Source organism: Fukomys damarensis, unplaced genomic scaffold (genome assembly GCF_012274545.1).
Source record: "Fukomys damarensis isolate Sample0158 unplaced genomic scaffold, DMR_v1.0_HiC HiC_scaffold_37, whole genome shotgun sequence".
Classification (NCBI taxonomy): domain Eukaryota; kingdom Metazoa; phylum Chordata; class Mammalia; order Rodentia; family Bathyergidae; genus Fukomys; species Fukomys damarensis.
Window position 1 is genome coordinate 44,836,788 of NW_022900949.1, and position 19,782 is coordinate 44,856,569.

The window sequence follows — 19,782 nt, forward strand, 5'->3', positions numbered from 1 at the left end:
TTTTTTTGTACATTAAAAACAGACTCACTGAGAAATGGGACAAACAATTCCTCTCACAATAGCATCAAAAAAATTGAGATGACTTTTTGAAAGCTTTCTGCTGCTGCCCACAAGCAGAGGGACTCAGAGATCATGCAACAGAAGCAGAAAAAGGTGAATGAGAAGTAGAAGGAGCCCAGGTTGCTCTGCAGCTTAGTGTCAGCCTTGTTGCTTTAGGCCTGTGTGCCTGCAGCCAGCCCCGCTTGCTGTGTTTCCTCCCTTCCTGCTCACACTTCCTAGCCCAGATGCCCTTCCCTTTGCCCTGAGTCTGCACAGGGTTCCTTTTGTATTTCTCTCCTCTCTCCCCAGGACACTCCTAGGGGCCACTCTTCCTAATGGTTTTTATTTCTGTGGGGCATTCCCCAAAGTATTGTAGTTAAAAATAAAATAGAAAGCAGATAGATGAGTTGTAGATAACAAATCTTAAATCTGAGTGTCTAAGATGTATTTGGAAAGAGGCAGGGTAGGTAAACCCACAGCACGTCAGAAAGGCTCACAATTTAGAAGCCCCAGTTACTCCTGAAGGCAGATGTGAGTGAAGATGAAAAAATAGGATTAATTAACAGTATAAATAGGGAGCAATAGACCTCAGGTCCTTTTCCCTCCACTGGCACCACCACAAGATTCTCTCCTGAATCAAGGCTAGGTGGTGTGATATGTGAAAACAGAAGGACAGAGTGAAAATTTGCAAGTTGAAGGAGGAAATACTCAGATACCACCTTTACTTGGCTTCTGAAATGCAGTCCATACAGATACTGTAGAATGACATGGATCCCTTCAGAAGATATCTTTCTAAGATCACCTAACAGCCTAAGAATCCTACAGATATTGACATTCTCCTAACAAAACAGCATTCAGATACCACCTTTACTTGGCTTCTGAAATGCAGTAGAATGACATGGATCCCTTCAGAAGATACCTTTCTAAGATCACCTAACAGCCTAAGAATCCTACAGATATTGACATTCTCCTAACAAAACAGCAGGAGTGAGCTCTACCAGATGACAATCTCTGGATCCACAGAAAGAGTTTGAATTGGCTTTTAATATCGCACACTTAGATATGAATATATACCTGGATGGCTGCCAGTATCTGAGGATATCTATCAGAGAAAGAGAGAGATAATGGAGAGAGAGGGGTATCAAACCAAAACATACAAAGGATTCAGGAAGCAATAAGGAAATTTTCAGAATTATTAAAATCTTAAAAGATATCTAAGAAAATATCACCTCCATAAAACAAACAAAAAGGTATATATAGAAAATAAGAAAAAACACTTTAAATTATATATATATTGGCACTGGAGATCGAACTCAGGTCCTTGTGCTTGCGAGGCAGACAGCAGAACCACTGTGCTAAATCCCTGGCCCTTAAATTATAATTTTAATAGCAAAAGTAAAAAAATTAATAGAAAGTTTGAGAAAGAAAATAAAGTTTAGGAAATTTTCTATTAAAAATAGTAAGAAGACAAAAAGACCAATCTAGGTGGTCCAGCATCTAACTGATAGAAATTCCAGGAAAGATGAGGAAAAGAAATTGTTGAAAGAAATAAGAAAAACATATAGAGAGACACAACCTTTGGGAGATAACAGAATGGCTGGATCATATGGTAGTTTTAGTTTTTTGAGGATCTTCCATACTGTTCCCTGTAGGAGATATACTAATTTACATTACCAGCATAAATATGTGCAATTAAAATCATCATCATCATCCAGTCCTGACAACAACCTACTTCTGTTTTCCATCATTTTAGTGAGCTTTATTATCAAGGGTAGATTAACACTTTTGGATACCTTGATTACTAAGATTATAATAATCCTAATTTTTTAAATAAAAAGATAAATTGTAAAGCAAAAAATTGCATGTACCCCAAAGTTAAAATAGCTGCTTTCCAGATTGTCTGATTGCAAGATTCTAAATAAATTCAAAGCTAAAGGTTTTGGGAAGTCCCTGATCTTCATGTGCCCTGGCTATAGGTAGGATGATTTATGGGACTTTTTGGTGTTGATTCCATGTAAACTGCTATAGTGCTTGCTGTCTAAAAAACTGCAAAAACAGAAACCCCCTCAACCCTTCTTCTGCTGCTCACGATTGCGATGAACTCTATGGTAACATCTTAGTAGAGTCCAAAATCACTACTTAAATGGAAGAGGTCCTTTGATAATGGCTACAGGCACTGAAATGATAGGAGCTCATCCTTTTGAAATACCTGTCTGGGGAGAAAATTCACAGAATGATACTATTTTCATGATGCCAAGCACTTCTCATCTTTACACAGAAACCACAATGATAATCTGCTTTTGTAGTCCTGTAGGGGATGAGTCTAGGATTGCTCAGATAATTGATGTCTGTTTTATTTTAACTGTAGTTTTGGGAGGCTCACCAGCTACATTAATAGAGCTTACTAATCCCTGTGGTCATTAACGTATGTCATATTTATTAATTTTAACAGGATTCAAGAGATGATTTAAATTTAAATATGACAGAGTCTAAGCCTTATTACTTAAAATTGAAACCTGTGTGAAACTGAGATGGCTCTACTCATATACATAGAGGAACACAGGTACAGAGTTTCTAGCTCTTACAGCAGTTCCTTTGTACATTAAGAAATAAAATTACTTCTCAAAAACTTCCAAAAATGGATAGATTAAAATGTAAACTATCTTTTATAACAGTTCAAACATATTCAACAAAAAATTTAAACATTATTGTATATGCTAAGATGCAATGGAAATAGAACAGCAAGTAAATACAGGATGCAACTCTTATTCTAAAAGGGGAGTAAATAAACTGTTGTGAAAAACATGTTAACATTATCTAGGTAGTAAATTTTTCTTTTTTCCCCCAAATAAGTAAAGCCAAAGACCTTTTTCTAGACCATGGGTAGGGGAGAATGTGAGGCCCAAAATAATGAATATCTGTTGCAGTAATGAACTTCCTTTTTTGTAAGGCTAGAACTTGAAAACACTCAGAGAAGGTAGGGGCAGAGAGATGGTCCTTGAATGGTCTTACGGCACCATCTCTTTTGGCTTCCACAAAAAAGGAGTAGATGATGACAGTTATAGTGAACCCTTGAGTTATGAATGGTCTGACATATAAACAACTTGGGTTATGACCAGAATTTTAGTTTTAACCTATGAACAAAGTCTTGAGTTATGACCCACATGCCAGCTGCTTGTGCTTCTGGATGGTCTCAGATAGATTTAACACTTAAAGAGTTCTGTAAGGAACATTACAACATCCTTTCCTGTGTGTGAGAAATCCTGGGTCAGTGTCTCTGTAACGACACTGAGATCTGCCCATATACAGGAGAGGGTCTTTGAAGGCTGTGTAGAGGAGCCTGAGCCTTCAATTGACCAATTTGAGTTACAACCAGCCCTTGTGAATGAATTGAATTTGTAAGTAAAGGGTCCACTTTAATTATTTTTATTTATTTTCTGTGCTGTTGACTATGGAGGAAACACGTGCTTCACATAGTGATTGCCATTTAATAAGGTGAGCTGGTCCCACACTCACACCTGCATAAGGAACCACAGCAGTGACAGCTGGTGGTGGACTATGTAGAGTGCCTGCTTGCAGGATCAAAAACCTTAGCTCTGGATCTGCCTAGCTCATTGCTCGACCAAGACCAGAATTCCATGCTGTTCAGCTTAGGAAAGATGAGTGGAACATAGATCCATTATCATCCGCTGGGTACCTCCAACTGCAAGCATTACAGAAGCATCAACATGAGCAAATTAACCTAGCCATTTGAACTTTTCAGGATGCCTGCTCTGAAGGCTGAGTATTGACCTGTTCTTCATGGCAGTAACCAACACCAGGCTAGTTGCTTCTTAAAGGCTCCTCTGGTTAGGTCAGTATAGGAAATTTTATCCATATTTAAAATTACTATTTTTATATAAAAAGTTAGAAATATGAATAAGGCTATATTACCCTGCAAATTACATAATTATAATGTATGTATTGACCATTTCCTGACACAGAGCCATTGTTTGGTACATCAAGAAACTTCTAGATTATTGGGAGCACTCACACCTCTAGACCAAAGGCCTAGAACTCCAGGATACCTGCAACACCTTGAGATGAGTAGGCGAATAGGTCAGAGTGAATGGGCTGGGCCAGTGGTTCTCAAACTGTATCTGGAGTCATTGAGAATCAGAACCTCCAGACCATTGATCCCCTGCACCAGAGCTTCTGATTGAGTAGGTTTGGGGTGTATCTTGAGAAAATGCATTCTTTACTAGTCTAGGTGATGCTGGTGTGCCTGCTGCAGGAACCACATTTCAATGGAGTAGGAAATCAGAGAAAGAAGCTCATTTGACCTTAGCTCACCACCAGCTAAGACTTTAAAGGTTGCTTATTTTTGATAGATTTTAGTAAATTGAACCAAGATTTTAATAAAAGCACCCTATACTCAATTTCAGATATTTATGACCCCACTGAAGATTATTTACATCCTAGGAAAGAGGTTTTCTCTTAACCCTTTGGTTATACTGTCCTGAAAGAATAAAATATTTTGATCCACCAAATCTGTAGGAATTAATCTTAAAGAAACAGTCAGGGTTGTGTGTAAAGATAAACATGTAAGTTTTGTTTATTCTTTCGAAGAACCAACTCTGCTTCATTGATTTTTTTTGTATTGTTCTCTGTCTTGCATTGATTTCTGCTTTGATCTTTATAATTTCCTCTCTTGTGAGAGATTTGGGTTTGTCTTACTCTTCCTTTTTTTAAATTTAATTTTATTGGTACATTTAAGACATACAATATAATCATTTTCATCGTTGGTAATTTGTACCTTTACATAGTCTATCTTGGTTCTTATGTTTCCCCATTCCACTGGCCTCCCTTCAACCCCTCCAGCCCTCCCTATCTACAAAGACTTTGCTTTCATTTTTTCTTTTTGTCATATTAATTCCATTCCGTTCTTTCTTTCCCCTACCCTTCTCACTTCCCCTTCACCTTTGTACCTTTTTTCCCTATTTTACATTACCTGTTATATCTTTTAGTCCTTATTTACACTTTTAGTTTCTCACACTAGAGAAACTATTCAGTATTTACACATGTGTGTCTTATTTATATCACTTAAGAGTGCCTTCTCAATGTGACTCCATTTAGCTATAAATTTTTCTAGTTTCTCATTCTTTATGGCTGAGTAGTACTCCATTTTATTAATAAACCACATTTTCTTTGTCTTGTCTCCCGTTGATGGGCAGTTGGGTTGCTTCCAAGTTTTAGCTATCAGGAATTGTGCTGCTATGAACATGGGTGCACGTATATTACTGTGGTATGATTATTTTAGTTCTTTGGGGAAGATACCCAGCTGGGTCAAACAGGACTTCCAATCCTAGTTCTTTGAGGCATCGCTTTGGGGAAGTGATGGTTGATCATGAGGGTCTAATTTCATTAGAGAATTGGTCCAGTGATGGAGTCATAATTTGATGGAGTTATTAAGCGATGATAGAGATAAGAGGCCAGGGTGGGGGTTTAGTTGCAGGGATTGAATCATGACACATGAGGTTGGGAATTACATGTGACTCTTTCTTCTCTGGATCTCTGGTTCTTCCTCTCTGCTTCCTGACTGCCATGAGGTGAATAGCTTTCCTCCATCATGGCTTTCTATCTTGCCTCAGGCCCAACACAATGGAGTTAACCAACCACAGACTGAAACCTCTGAAATCTTGAGTCAAAATAAGCTTTTTCACGTTTGAAATGATTTTGTCAGGTATTTTGTCATAGTTATGGAAAACTAACAGTTTATTTATTTCCTATCTTCTAGTATGTGTTATTTCTCCTATGAAATGATAGAGGAATTTACTTTTCTAATCTGACCCACTATTTCCAACTACTTACATAGGGGTGCTATTCATTTACTGAGAAGATGCCCTATGCAAATCACTATTGTGGGTACCTTAGAGATGAAGGAGGAACTATAAATTTGCCTTGAGCCTTTACCAACAATAATGTACAATACTTTTATATACTATATATCATTGCATTTAAGTTTTACCAGAGCCCTAGAAGGTAGATTTTTTTGTATAGGTGAGGAAATTGAGTCACAGTTTTTTAACTTATCAGACATCACAAAATCAGGACTCAAACCCAAGTTTCTGAGCCAGATTACATACATACCCTAATATGTCCCAGCTCTCTTCCTACTAGAAAGCTCTTAAGGTTGTTGTTCTCTCATGAAGTATTGTATTCCCTCTCCTCCTGTTGCTTTTCCTTCTCAGGACTCCTGTTGGCTTGGCTTTAACAAACTCTACTATAAGGTTGACAACATCTTCCTTATGTGGTGGCATTTTCCTCCCCACCAATAAAAATTCTCTGAAACAGCTGGGAATGGTCACATCATCATTTTTATTATTGCTACTATCAAATACTCAGCTTGTCAAAGGAACCAAAGCAACCATCTCCACACCCCAGGCCTATCCTCTTCAACCCTAGTAGCCATGTTTTGTGGGCTGGGTTCTTCAGGAAGTGGCCTTCTACACAGTTGAATGGGCAGGATATTTATGGAGCACCTGAGGGATTGACTTCTGGGGTCAGAAGGGAAAGGACACAGGATGAGGCAGAGGCTTAAACTGAGCAGTAATGCAGGCCTAACAAGATTTAGCCAATGAGGATGAGAAACTCTGGACCCATCAGCATTGCTTGCATAGACCAAAATGGTCAGGCTTTCTACCTCTACCACAATCAGCATTAAATGTAGGCTGTCTGAAGATAAATGTGGGCTAGTTGGAAGGGCATGACCTTAGGTAAGGACCCATCAGCATTGCTTGCATAGACCAAAATGGTCAGGCTTTCTACCTCTACCATAATCAGCCATTAAATGTAGGCTGTCTGAAGATAAATGTGGGCTAGTTGGAAGGGCATGACCTTAGGTAAGGAAGGTTTCTGCACCTAAGGCAGAAGGAGCCTCAGGTCGAAGCTCTGTCTATAGTAGTCTCAGTAGTGGGAGTAGGAGAATCTCACCCTGGAGGGGAATTTGGACAGTGCATCTCCATCCTCGGAGAGTCAGGGAAATGGAGCAAAGATAGGGACCATTGTGTTTTGCAGATTTTTAGACAATATAATTGTCATCCTGAGGTTCACTGTCATCACAGGAGAAATTCAAAGAAAAATCTTCATAAAGGTTGAGGCAGGTAATTCTATCAGCAGAGTAGAACAGCTTTCACAATGCCCTGCCAACTCACAGCCCTTCTCAGCCTAAGCCCTGGGACTGTTGGCTGGAGAGGTGGGGAATTGAGATGACAGATGTAAAGTTAAACCTTTCAGAGGAAAATTTTATCTGATGATCTAATTTTTCAGGGTCAGAACATGGAAATCTTTGTTTGCATGTGTTACTTCAGTGGGGGTTAAAAAAAAAAACTCATTTGGGAGTCAGTAAACCATGGGTCTAGTCCTGCTTTTGCCCTTACCCTAAATCAGAACATGGAAATCTTTGTTTGCATGTGTTACTTCAGTGGGGGTTTAAAAAAAAAAAACTCATTTGGGAGTCAGTAAACCATGGGTCTAGTCCTGCTTTTGCCCTTACCCTTTCTACCTCTGCAACCTTGGGCAAACTATATAGCTTGTTGGGGCCTCAGTCTCCCGTCTGCCAAATTAAGAATTTGACTTGATGAGTTCTACAGTCACCTCTGGCTCAGAATCATGATGATTCTCCATCATTCAGGCCAAGGACCAGCAAACTGTGTCTTACCAGCCAAATCACTGCCTGGCTTTATAGGTAAAATATTACTAGAACATGGCTATGTTTATTTCTTTACCTATTGTCCATCATGAGTGTTTTTAAGTTATAACAGCAGAGTTAAATAGTTGCAATAGACTATATGGCCTACATAGTTTGAAATATTTACTACCTGTCCTTTTACAAAAAAAAGTTGCAGACATCTGGTATAGGTGAATTGTACAACATGTCCTAGACCAAGAAGTAGGAGGAGAAACATGGACATGAAGACACCCCTTTCAGTCATTTGGCAAATAGTGCTGTTTGTAAAGCAGTTGTTACTTCCAGATCATGTAGATGAGAGGGTTAAAAATTAGGTAGGAAGCATTCTTGATGACCAGTGCACCAAGGGCTGTATCGAAAGTTTTCTCAGTAAGCAATGTGCTTAAGTGCAATCTTATTGCCCAAATATCCACTCTGCAGGCCCTGCATCAGCTCTTTATTACCCACATGGCAGGATGTTTAGCAAGGAAGGCAAATGCTGGCTTTGTTTTATCACCAAGGTCATTTGCCCAGCAACTCAAATGAGTAAAGGGAACTTTCAGGAGGGCATTCAGAAGAAATGAGAGAAGAATCTCTCTTTGCTGAAAAAATGTCCGACTCAGCAAGCAGTCAGTCCTATAGGGAAAATAGCTTTGCTGGTGAGAGACTACAGAAATAAGAGGAATCCTGACACTATCATCATCATCATCATCATCATCATCATCATCATCATCATCATCATCATCATCGTAATCATCATCATCAGGAGCTGTGCTTTGCATTATTAAGAAATACAGATCCTGGTTACTTACTGCCTCTTCATGTCATTTTGTTTTCATCTCATTGTCAAAACATCTCCTCGGGGAAGTGTCAAGTGTTACAAGTCTTAGCAGTCTGCTTCCTAGGTGGAAAGAGAGACTTTAGGGCAGTGGTGGGGAATGTATGGCATGCATGCTGCAGTGGGCTGTTTGTATCAGTGAAAGTTCTAAAGGTTTGCCATCACTACTTTAGGGTGATTCTTCCTGCCATTATGTAATGCTTGTGACACTTTTGGTTGCAGTTATTTGTCTCTTAGCATTTTATCCTTTTGATTACTCTTTATCTTTGTTAGTGTCAATATTATCTTCCCTAGTAAACTCTATGTTCTATACTTACATCATGACAATGCATAGTACGTTAAAATTGAGAAAAGGCTCTTGGTTTAATTAAACCACTTAAGTATAAAATGAGAAAACTGAGGCTCAGGGATGTGGCTGAAGGGCCATATATCTGGTCAGAGTAGAACTAGAATAGTTACTGGTCCCCTAATGGTTTATGTATCACACACACATACACAGTAGTACTTCTAGGATTATTGGTTTAGATATCTTGTGTTCCTCAATTGATCACAGCTTTTTAAAATGGGTAAAATATCATTCCTACTATTTACATTGGCTCTGATTTTTAAGCCCCAGCCATTGAACTGATGAAATACATGCCTCAAGAACTGAAAAAAGTGATCAAAGTAAACCTGAAACCTGAAGCAAGCAGATGGAAGGACATAATAAAGACTAGACAGGAAATAAATGAAAATAAAATCACTAGATGCTATCAAAGGAACAAAAATTGGTTCTTTGGTAGATCAATAAAATTAACAAATTTTAGCTATATTGACCAAGAAAACTCAATAAATCAGGAGTGAAGGGGGGCATTACTACCAACCTCAAAGAAATAAGAGAATAAGGATTTATTATGAACAACAACATACTAACAAATCAGATACTATAGATGAAATGGACACAAATTAATGAACTAGCTTCAGAAGAAATAGAAAGTCTGACTAGGCATATCCTGAGTAGTGGTCAATTTAGTAAATTAAAAGATTGTGACAAAGTAAAGCGCAGGACCAGATGGCCTCACTGGTGAATTCTACCAAGCATTCAAAGAAAAATTAATGTTAAACTTTCACAAACTCTTCTGAAAAAACAAACAAACAGAAAAGAAGGAATCATTTCCCAGCTCATTCTGTGAGACTAGTATTAATGTCCCAACACCAAAACCAAAGATATCACAAGAGAAATAAATAGACCAATATCCATTATGAAAATAAATATATAAAAATACACCATAAAATACTGGCAAAGTCAACCTAGGAAGACAAAATGGACCATACTGACTAAGTGATATTTGTTCCAGGAATATGAGGGTGGTTTAACATTAGAACAATCAATTAATGTAATATACTATGTTAATACAATAAAAGACAAAAACTATATGATAATCTCAGTAGATGCAGAAAAAACATTTGAGAAAAAACCGAACACTTTTTCTTGGTAAAAACATTCAACAAAATGGGAATAGAAAGGAACTTCCTAAACCTGGTAAAGAGCATCTATATATATATTAAAAATCCCACTGCTCATTCAGACTTAAAGGTTGTGAATAGTTTTCCCCACTGAGAAAAGAATGTCTTCCCTCGTGTCTTCTATTTAACATTCTTCTAGAGGATGTTAGGAAGAAAAAGAAATAAAATGAATCTAGATTGTAAAGTAAGATATAAAATTATCTATATTTGCAGATGATATGGTCTTTTTATATAAAATATCCTGAGAATATTACCAAAATCTATTTGAAAGTTCCTTTTGTGATAGCATCAAAATGAATAGATAGTAACACATAAATTTAATCAAATATGTGCCTTTTGCTGAACTAAACTTTGGAGATATAAAGATGAACATGGGACAAAATATGTATGAAAGGCATATATGATAAGAATTTAATACCCAGAATATAAAAAGGACTCCCACAGCTCAACAACATAAAAACCAACAGCTCAATTTTATAGAGCCTTAAATAGAAAAAAATACAAAAAATAACCAATTAAAAGATGCTCAACATTAGTCATCAGGGAAATGAAAATTAAAACCATGATGAGGTATGATGACCTCCCCACTAGGGCAAACAAAGAAAAGTGCAGGACTAGATGGCCTCACTGGTGAATTCTATGAAACGTTCAAAGAAGAATTAATGTTAAAGCTTCACAAACTCTTCTGAAAAAACAAACAAAAGGAGGAATAAAAATAAAGTAATTTACACACAGTAGTACTTCTAGGATTATTGGTTTAGATATCTGTGTTTCTCAATTGATCACAGCTTTTTAAAACAAACAAAATGAACAAAAAGGACAGAACCGTGTTGGCATGGATGTAGAGAATCCTTGTGCACTGATCGTGGGAATATAAAATGCTCCATCAGCTGCACAAAATGATTTGGTTGTTCCTCATTAAGTGAAACACAGAAGTGTTACATAACCCCAATCTCATTCTTAGGTATATACCCAAAATGTAGAAAACAAACACTCAAAGAAGTAGCTGTATGCTAATGTTTATTGCAGCATTATTTGTAATAGCCAAAAGGTGGAAGTTACCCAAGTGTCTACCAACTGATGAATGGATAAGCACAATGCTTTACACATATACTGTCAAGTATTCCTTCCTTACAAAGGAAGTTCAATATGTAAATTAGATTAGCAGACACAAAAGGACACATATGGTATAATCCTGCTTATATGAGGTTCTTGGAACAGCCAAACTCAGGGGTAGAAAGTAGCATAGAGGCAACCAGGGGCTGGAGAGAGATGAGGAATTATTGTTTAATGGCCACACAGTTTTTTTGAGATGATGAAAAGACTCGGGAAATGGTAGTGGTGGTTCTACAACATCACAGATGCAAATAATACTACTTTAAAGTTGATTTAAAAATTGAAATGTACCAATAAACTCAATTAAAGCTGAAAAAAAAAGTTGAATAGCACACTGTCCCTATCCTCAGAGAGCTTACTAGCTAGTTGAAAAGGAAAGGGAGTGGAGGGAGAGATTGACACTGATAGCCAAAAGTCTCAGAAACAGAACGTGACAGCACCTCTCAGCTAACACGCAGCTTGAAGGTCAGCACAGAATGGGCATCACTTGAGTGCTCTAAGCTGGGAAATGTAGACAGACAGCCACATCTAGAACTATGGAAAAAACAGTGCCTGGCTTCAAGTTCCAGCTATGCAATCTAACAGCCCTATGACCTTGGACAAGTTGCTTAATGTCTCAGTAACACACTTTTCTCATTTAAAGTGTGCCTATTTCACAGGAGTATTACATGGGATGATGCAGATAAGATGTTTATTTAGCACAGGGCCTGATGCGGCGTAGGGCCTGGTTTAGCCCTTACTTTTGTTGACATGGTGGTTGTCACTTTTGTTGCTGTTAATGATGAGTCAGAATGCATTTGTATAGGAATCAAGATTGAGAAAGAGAGTGGATCCAAGGACTGAGCTACCATTCACCTTATGAGTCTGGGAGATATGGGAACATAAGGTGGAAAGGCAGCGGGTTTGGGGTGGTTGAATGATGGAGGGATGGGACCAAGGAAAGGGAAGAGAGCAGGGGCAAATTAGAGCGGATGGAGATAGGATCTGAGGAAGTCGGAACCCAGGCAGAATGATACAAGTGGGAAGAATAGACTTGGTTTGCAGGAAACTCAATGTAATCTTCAAGTTTTGACATCTTTTTGCATTTTGTTTTTTGCAAAAAATGTTTCCATTTGTTTTGGTGAAAGAGGTGATGAAGATGGGGAAGAGAAACAAACATTTAATTGTTCCATGTGACATTTTTGCTTCACCAGCACTTTTTCAGAATGTACCCACCTGCGACCACTGCCATCTCCATCATCAGAGGGCTTTCAGTTATGGGTGAGGATGAGTGTGGATTAGGTGAGATGGCCAGGCCCTGTGAAGGTCCTCATTGTCCTTGAGAGTACCTTCACTAGCTCCTGAAGAAAAGCAACATTATACACTCAGGGTAAAAACCCACCGTAGCAGGTCCAGAGGGAGATTCAGAAGACAGAAGACAGCTTTCTCTCACTTTCTAGACAAAGTACATCCCACTGTTAGCACTGGACCACACAAATTATGTAGTTGGCCTAAGAGCCTTGCTGCTTACTCTGGTCCTAGAAACTGTAGCATAGGCATTACCTGCAGGTTTATGAAAAGTGCAGACTCTTAGGCCCATCTACACCTATTAAATTGGAATATGTTTTTAAACAATATTCCAGCATGATTCCTATCCCATCATAATTAAATAGTATCCCAGCATGATTAAAGTTTGAGAAGCAATGATCTATAACTCACTGAGATTCATTTACCAATTAGCATTTATGATTCTACACACAGTTGTTTTTATCATAATTATTAAGTGAGGTTTCCCTCTCTTTGACATAAAATAATTGCTGTTCATGTTAGGATGGGAGAGGACAAAACAACTGGACAATAAGAAATACTGAAAAAGGAGCTGCTCTGAACACTAAGATTCACTGACTCTGTTGCTTAAAATTATATTTGCCCTGCTCTGTACTCTGTATCAAGGCTTAGCATTTTTCCTAGCAATACTGAGAGTCTTATTGTTGGGAACATTGGCCAGTTTAAAATAACCTGCAGATGTCCTGGAAATTGTTTTGACCTTTATTTATTTGCATAAACCTTTAGGATCTGCCACCTCTCTCTGGAAGAGATGGAAAAGCAGCACTTCCCTTTTGTTTGTTTTTTGTTTTGTTTTGTTTTGGGTACTGGGGATCAAACTCAGGATCTTGTGCTTGCAAGGCAGGCAGACACTTTTGTTCTTAGTGTGGTTGTTTTAGTAACTTTTCAGGTTTTAGGCAAGTTGATTACAAAAATGTGAATGTGAAATGAATGCCTAACCCTTCCTCCTCCTCACCCCAAGACTTCCCCGGGAAAAAGTAGCTGTCTAGCCAGAGCTGGTGGAAAAATCAGAGCAGATGTAAAGCTTTTGTGAAGGGTGAGGCAGGTTTTTTTCCTCAGGAGTGGAGAAGTAACCTCTAGGAGTGAGAGAAAAGGGAGCAGTCAGTGATTGGCCCTAGTGTCTTTAATGTTGGAGGCAGAGCTGGCCACATACTAGGAAGGACAGGTTACTGATGTAACTAATTGTAATGTACTCTATTCCTAGTTCTTATCCATTGATCCAGTAATTTTTGACCTAGGGTTGCAGCCTGAGAGAGACCAGAGATTTTTACAAAGTTAAGGAGGATAATGTCAATGATGTCAGTAAGAGCAAGAAATTCAAAATGAGGTGCCCTAAGAGGCTATGCAAAAGGAAGGTGTGTGGGGGAAGTATTAGAATTTGCTTTTATGTGTATTTTTCACATTTAAAAATATGAGAGAGGAAAAGCTTTTCTGATGTGAAACCTAGGGACTGGGCCTCACTTCCTTGTTTGGTGTAAGACAGCCATGTTATATGAGATTCACTGATACATTCAGCAGGAACTTTGTTGCATGGGTCCCTCCTTTACCATCAAATTTCATAGGTATCATTTAGAAGTGAATATTATATGTGCAAAGTTTGTACTGACAAGGTGTGATGCGCTTGGAAGGGAAGCAAGGGTAGCACAAGGGCTGAATTGCTAGCTCAGCTCTGTGGGTGACATGACTCTTGACCCTCACTAATGATCCAGGCTTAGCTCTTCAATGCAAAGTGGTGTTTTGCAGTTTGTGGACTATTTTCATTCATTTGCAGCATGTTTGTTAAGGGCCTTCATGCTATCTCTAGAAGAATTGTAGGTCTTTCAACAGATTTCATACCTCAGCTTGCATTAACAACTCTTTACCTTCTACACTAAACTTTGGCCTTCTACTCCATTCTGCTGAAGTTAAGACTGTAGATGACTCACAATTTGTACCTTACTTTCTATTGCCAAAAATCTAATGATCAAGAAAGAAAACAGCCCAGTTGCCCATCAGTTGGAGACTGGGTCAAGAGACTGGGTTTTTCTATAAAATGGGGTATTACTCAGCCATAAAGAATGAGAATCTAGAGTCATTTATAGGAAAATGGATACACATTTAGGTTATACTTTTAAGTGAAATAAATAAGTCACATGAGAAAATACCAAATAGCTTCTTTGGTGTGAAAAACTAAAAGTGTAAATAAGATCCAAATGGTATAACTGACAAGGTGAAATAGTAAGAAAAGGGCTAAAAGTGTAGAGGAAGTGGGAAGAGTAAGGGAAAGGAAATAAGAGGAAAGAAAAAATATGAGAAAATGAAATAATGGAAATAAAGTTTTTGTAAATAGGGAAGGGTGGAAGAGGTGAAGGGAGGGCAGGGGTATGGGTAAAAAATGAGAACCAAGACCTGTCATGTAAAGGTCCAAGATCCCAGTGATGAATGTAACTGTACTGTATACCTAAAATGTACCAATAAACTCAATGAAAAAAGAAAGAAAAAATTTCAGGTTAAAAAGAAAATCAAGCTTATTAGAAAGAGTTCTGAGTCACTTAAAGGAATATCTTCATCTGCTAAAAGAGAGTAGCTAAAGGTTCCCCAGGAATGTTTGCTTATCTATAGATTTATTTCCTTCTGAGTTTTCTAGTATGAAAGCTAATGTTTGGTTTCCAGTAATGTTCTGTTTAAAGAAGCCTTTTGGAAAGCAGCTTGGTCCTATAATTTTTTGTGCATATTAAAACTGTAAAGGGCTAAAGGTGTAGGGGAAGTGGGAAGGGTACAGGAAAGGTAATAAGGGAAAAGAAAAAAATGTGAGGAAATGAAAAGATGGAAATAAAGTGTTTATAAGTGGGGAGGGGAGGAGGGGGTGAAGGGAGGGCAGGGACAAGGGGAAAAAATGAGAACCAAGACCTGTCATGTAAAGGTACAAGATCCCAATAATGAATGTAACTGTACTGTATCCCTAAAATGTACCAATAAACTCAATGAGGAAAAAAAGAAACTGTAAATAATCTTATCATTTGGAATAAATCTCCTTAATGTGCATGTTATAACAAAATTCATGTAATTAATTCAGTTAATGTAGCATGGCCTGTAGCAAAGGTGGATTAGCATTTGTTTTCTGATTGCCTTGATGTCACCTTGAGTTTGCAGGGCAGTTGATGAAGTCAGTAAGGGTTGTACATTAATTTTCAGACACAAGGACAGTGACCAGTGTGGCTGCAGAGATGATCCCAGGACCAACCATTTTCAACAGCATGATGGCCAGAACCAAGGTGAAGCACATGAGAGAGTGAGTACCATGTTCCTGATCCCAGCAGGCTCCAGTGTTAAAATATATTGACCAAGTGTATGATTGAATTGTCCGATCAAATTAGTCCCTGTCACAAACACACACAAAAAAAATCTCCTGAGACCAGGTAATTTATAAAAAGCATAAATTTACTTCTCATAGCTCCAGAGGCTGGGAAGTCTAAAATTATAGTGCAAGCAATTTCCAAGTCTGGGGTCACTGGCTCTGCTGTCAAGATCACACCTTATTGCTGTGTCCTCACGTGGTGGAAGGCAGATGGGCGAAAAGGGGCTAAACACTATTTGAAACCTTTTTCTTTCTCCAGTACCCCCAGCAGCACTGACCTATATCCCTACCCCTTTGTGTGTTTTGAGATAAAGTGTCATTAAATTGGCTGGGCTGACCTCATATTTGCAATCTTCCTGTCAGCCTCCCAAATAGCTGGGATTACAGGCATGCACCACCTGCATCCAGCATGAAGCTTCTTTTATAAGAACTTTAATCCCATTTATGAAGTAGGAGCCTACACCACCCAATTACGTAAAGTCCTTACTTCTTAAAATCATTGCACTTGGCTGGGAGTAGTGGCACACACCTGTAATCCCAGCATTCAGGAGGCTGAAGCAGGAGGATTGCCATGAATTTGTAGCTCGGGCTACATAGTGAGTTCAAGGGGAGCCTGAACTACATAGCAAGACACTCTCTCAAGAAAGAAAAATAAAAAATGAAAAAGAGAAAAGAAAACATTTCACTAGGTTGTTTCAACATTTGAGTTTTAGAGGGACACATACATTCAAATCATAACATTTTACCCCTACCTTCCAAATTCATATCCTTTTCACATACAAAATACGTACATTAATTCCATCTTAATAGCTCCCAAAGTTTTAACTAATTTCAGCATTAATTCCAAAGTCTAAATTCCAAAATCTCATCTGAATATCATCTAAATCAGATTTGGGTAAGAATCAAGTCTATGATTTATCCAAAGGCAAATTCCCCCTACATCTTTGTGACTATGAAATTAACGAAGTCATGTGCTTCCAAAATACAGTTGTAGGACAAGAACAGGATAGGTAGTCTCATTCCAAAAGGGAGAAATGGGAAGAAAAAGGGGCAACTGGTCCCAAATAAACTCAAACTCCAATAAGGCAAGTAAAATTAAATCCTGAGACTTGAGAACTCTTCTTGCACTGAGTATCCTATCTTTCATGGTGGAGTGGGAGCTAGGCCCTCAAGCCTCTGGGAAGCCCTAGCCCTACAGCTTTTCTTGGTGCACCCAGGCTACAGCTCTTTTGGGTTAGTGTCATACCTGCAACTTTCCCAGGCTGGAGTGGCTCTACAGGCTCAGGGTTTCAGAGGTGGTACTGCTCCCACAATTTCAGTAGGCATTGCCTTAGAAGGGGATCTCTGTGGCAGTCCTGCCTCTGGAAGTTCTCTGCCTGGGCTCCAAGGCTCTCCAAGCTCTTATACTCTGTGCATCTGCATAGTCGGCATCACACAAACACTGCCAAAACTTTACCACTTGTGCCTTCCAGAGCAAATGGCCTGAGCTTTACCTGGATCCTTAAGCCACAGCTGGAGTAGCCAAAATGTACTGTCCCAAATGCATGGAGCAGAAATTTGACCTAATGCTGAGCAGAAAATTCCAAGATCCTATGGTGCCTTTTCCCTCTTTTGAAATCTTTCTAGACTCAAGGACCTGGCACCTGGGGCTGTGTTGAAGTAGCAGCCTCAAAGATTTCTAAAAAGCCTTCAGAGTCATTTTTCTCTTCTCTTGGTGAATAGCATCTGGCTATTCTTATACTGTACAAATCTTACCCAACATTTGTTTAATCTACACCCTAAACACACATTTTTGTTCTTTACATAGCCAGGCTGAGAATTTTCCAAATCTTTAAGGTGTGCTTCCCTTTTGATTATAAATTCCATCTTTAATTCATTTCTATCTTATCATATTTTACTATAAACAGTGAAGAGAAGCCATGCAGCACTCTCAACACTTTGCTTAGAAATTTCTTCTGGCAGATATACTCGTCTCTCGTTAGCACATTCTGCCTTCCAAAATGTACTAGGGTATGGACACAATTCACCCAAGTTCTTTTGAACTTTAATAAATAAGAAGGTAAATTTTCAAATAATACTTTCTTCATTTCCCCTTAAGACTGCATCAGGATAGTCTTTACTGTCTGCATTTCTACCAGTATTTTGTTAATGGCCACTCAGGTAGTGTCTAGCTTTCCTTTTTCTCTTAGTTACTTTTCTCATTGCTGAGACAAAATACCTGACACTTAAAGTTAAAGAAGGGAAGGTTTATTTGGATCACAGTTTGTTGAGGTCTCAGTCCGTAATCAGCTGGCTCCAAGGTAGGGTGGCATGGCAGAGGGGCATCACAGAATAGAAACTGTTCATGACAGAGAGACAAAAGCAAAAGCAAGCAACCAACCAACTACAAGCAAGCCTTTTTCTGTCCCTTATGTTGTATCCATGCTATCCTCCCTTAGGGCAAATAGCATTTACACCCTTAATCCTAGCACTGCACCACAAATCAGTCATACAATTCTAGATCCGGCCACCCCTGAAAAAGCCCCACCTATAACAGCATAAGGCTTTGTGGGCGAAGATATCCAAACACAAGTCATAACACTTTTCTTTTGAACCCTTACTGGTATACTATTTTGCCGTCCAGCTGCATCATCATTCCTAGGTATCTATCATAGTAATACCTTACTTCTTGGTACCAAATTCTGTCTTAGTCCTTTTGTGCTGGTATAACAAAATATTCAAGACTAAGTAGACCTCCAAGAGAGTAAATGTATTTTAAACCGTGATAGATGCTGGGAAGTCAAAGATCAAGGCACTATCAGAGTTGGTGCCTGGTAAGGGGTCAGTTTTTATGAAGGCACCTTAAATAGAGTGTCCTCATGTGACAGAAGGGCACAACGAGTTTAGCTAGCTCTCTTCTGACCTTTAGAAAGTCAATAAACCCATCGACTGGGGTGGAACCCCATGGCCTAATCAGCTCCTATGCCCCTACTGCTTTGGGGATTAAGTGATAGAGTGAATTTTCTTGGGGACACAAACATTCAGGCCACTTGGTCTCCACAAAACAACAGTTACTTTCCTAAATGCAGCAGTGGGTAGAATAGGCAAAAGCTCAGTGGAAAAAGCCTAAGTCTCCATCGTAAAAGTTGCTAAAGTTGCTAAAGATTTCTTGGAAAGAAAGAGATACTGGTCTTCCTAGCCTAACATTTTCTTTACAACTCATGTCTCTTGATCAGGGGGTGGAAAACTTTCTGTGTAAAGGACTAAATAGTAAATATGTTATGCTCTGTAGGCCTACAGTTTCTGTTATTACTCAGCTCTGTTGTGACACAAAAGCATCCCAGAGTAATATGTAAATACATGCACATGGCTGTGCTTTTAAAAAAAATCATTGAGGTTAAAATGTGAATTTCATACAATATTCAGATATCCCAATATATAATTCTTACAATTTTTTTTCTTTTGGTGATTCTGGGCATAGCGCCTCATCCATGCCAGGCAAGTGCTCTGCCACAGAGGTACACCCCACTTCATCCTTCCGCCCCCAACCATTTAAAAATTCTTAGTTTCAGAATGTACAAAAACAGGACATGGGCCAGATTAAGCCTGTGGGCCACATATTTACAGCTGCAATGATAGATATTCCAATTAAGACATTTCTCTCTAAAATCTGTCTGTATTGATACTGACTGAATAATGAGGGAAGGTTGGTAAGAATTGTGTTTCAGTTGATTTGTATTTATATTGTTCTTGCAATACAGCATATCATCATCCAGACTATTATTTTTAGTCAAAAAAGAAAAAAAATTGCTGAAAATTTTTTCTAAACGTAAAGGTGTTATAATATGTTCAGATGCTTTTTTTTTTTTCAAGTCCTGCCTATACCAGAGTGTGAGTGGTCATACAGCAATATAGTTACCATAGCACATAGCA

At 38.5% G+C, this 19,782-nt stretch overlaps 1 protein-coding gene across 4 annotated transcripts in view; it reads left to right on the forward strand.

The window, feature by feature from the left end:
• Nucleotides 1–19,782, forward strand: part of Nek11 (NIMA related kinase 11) — a 267,941-nt gene that overhangs the window by 183,927 nt on the left and 64,232 nt on the right. For all 4 annotated transcript variants that reach the window (XM_010625448.2, XM_010625451.2, XM_010625449.2 and 1 more), the window contains one exon: nt 15,708–15,804. In XM_010625448.2, the coding sequence (XP_010623750.1) occupies nt 15,708–15,804 (97 nt within the window). The remainder of the gene's footprint in view (nt 1–15,707; nt 15,805–19,782) is intronic.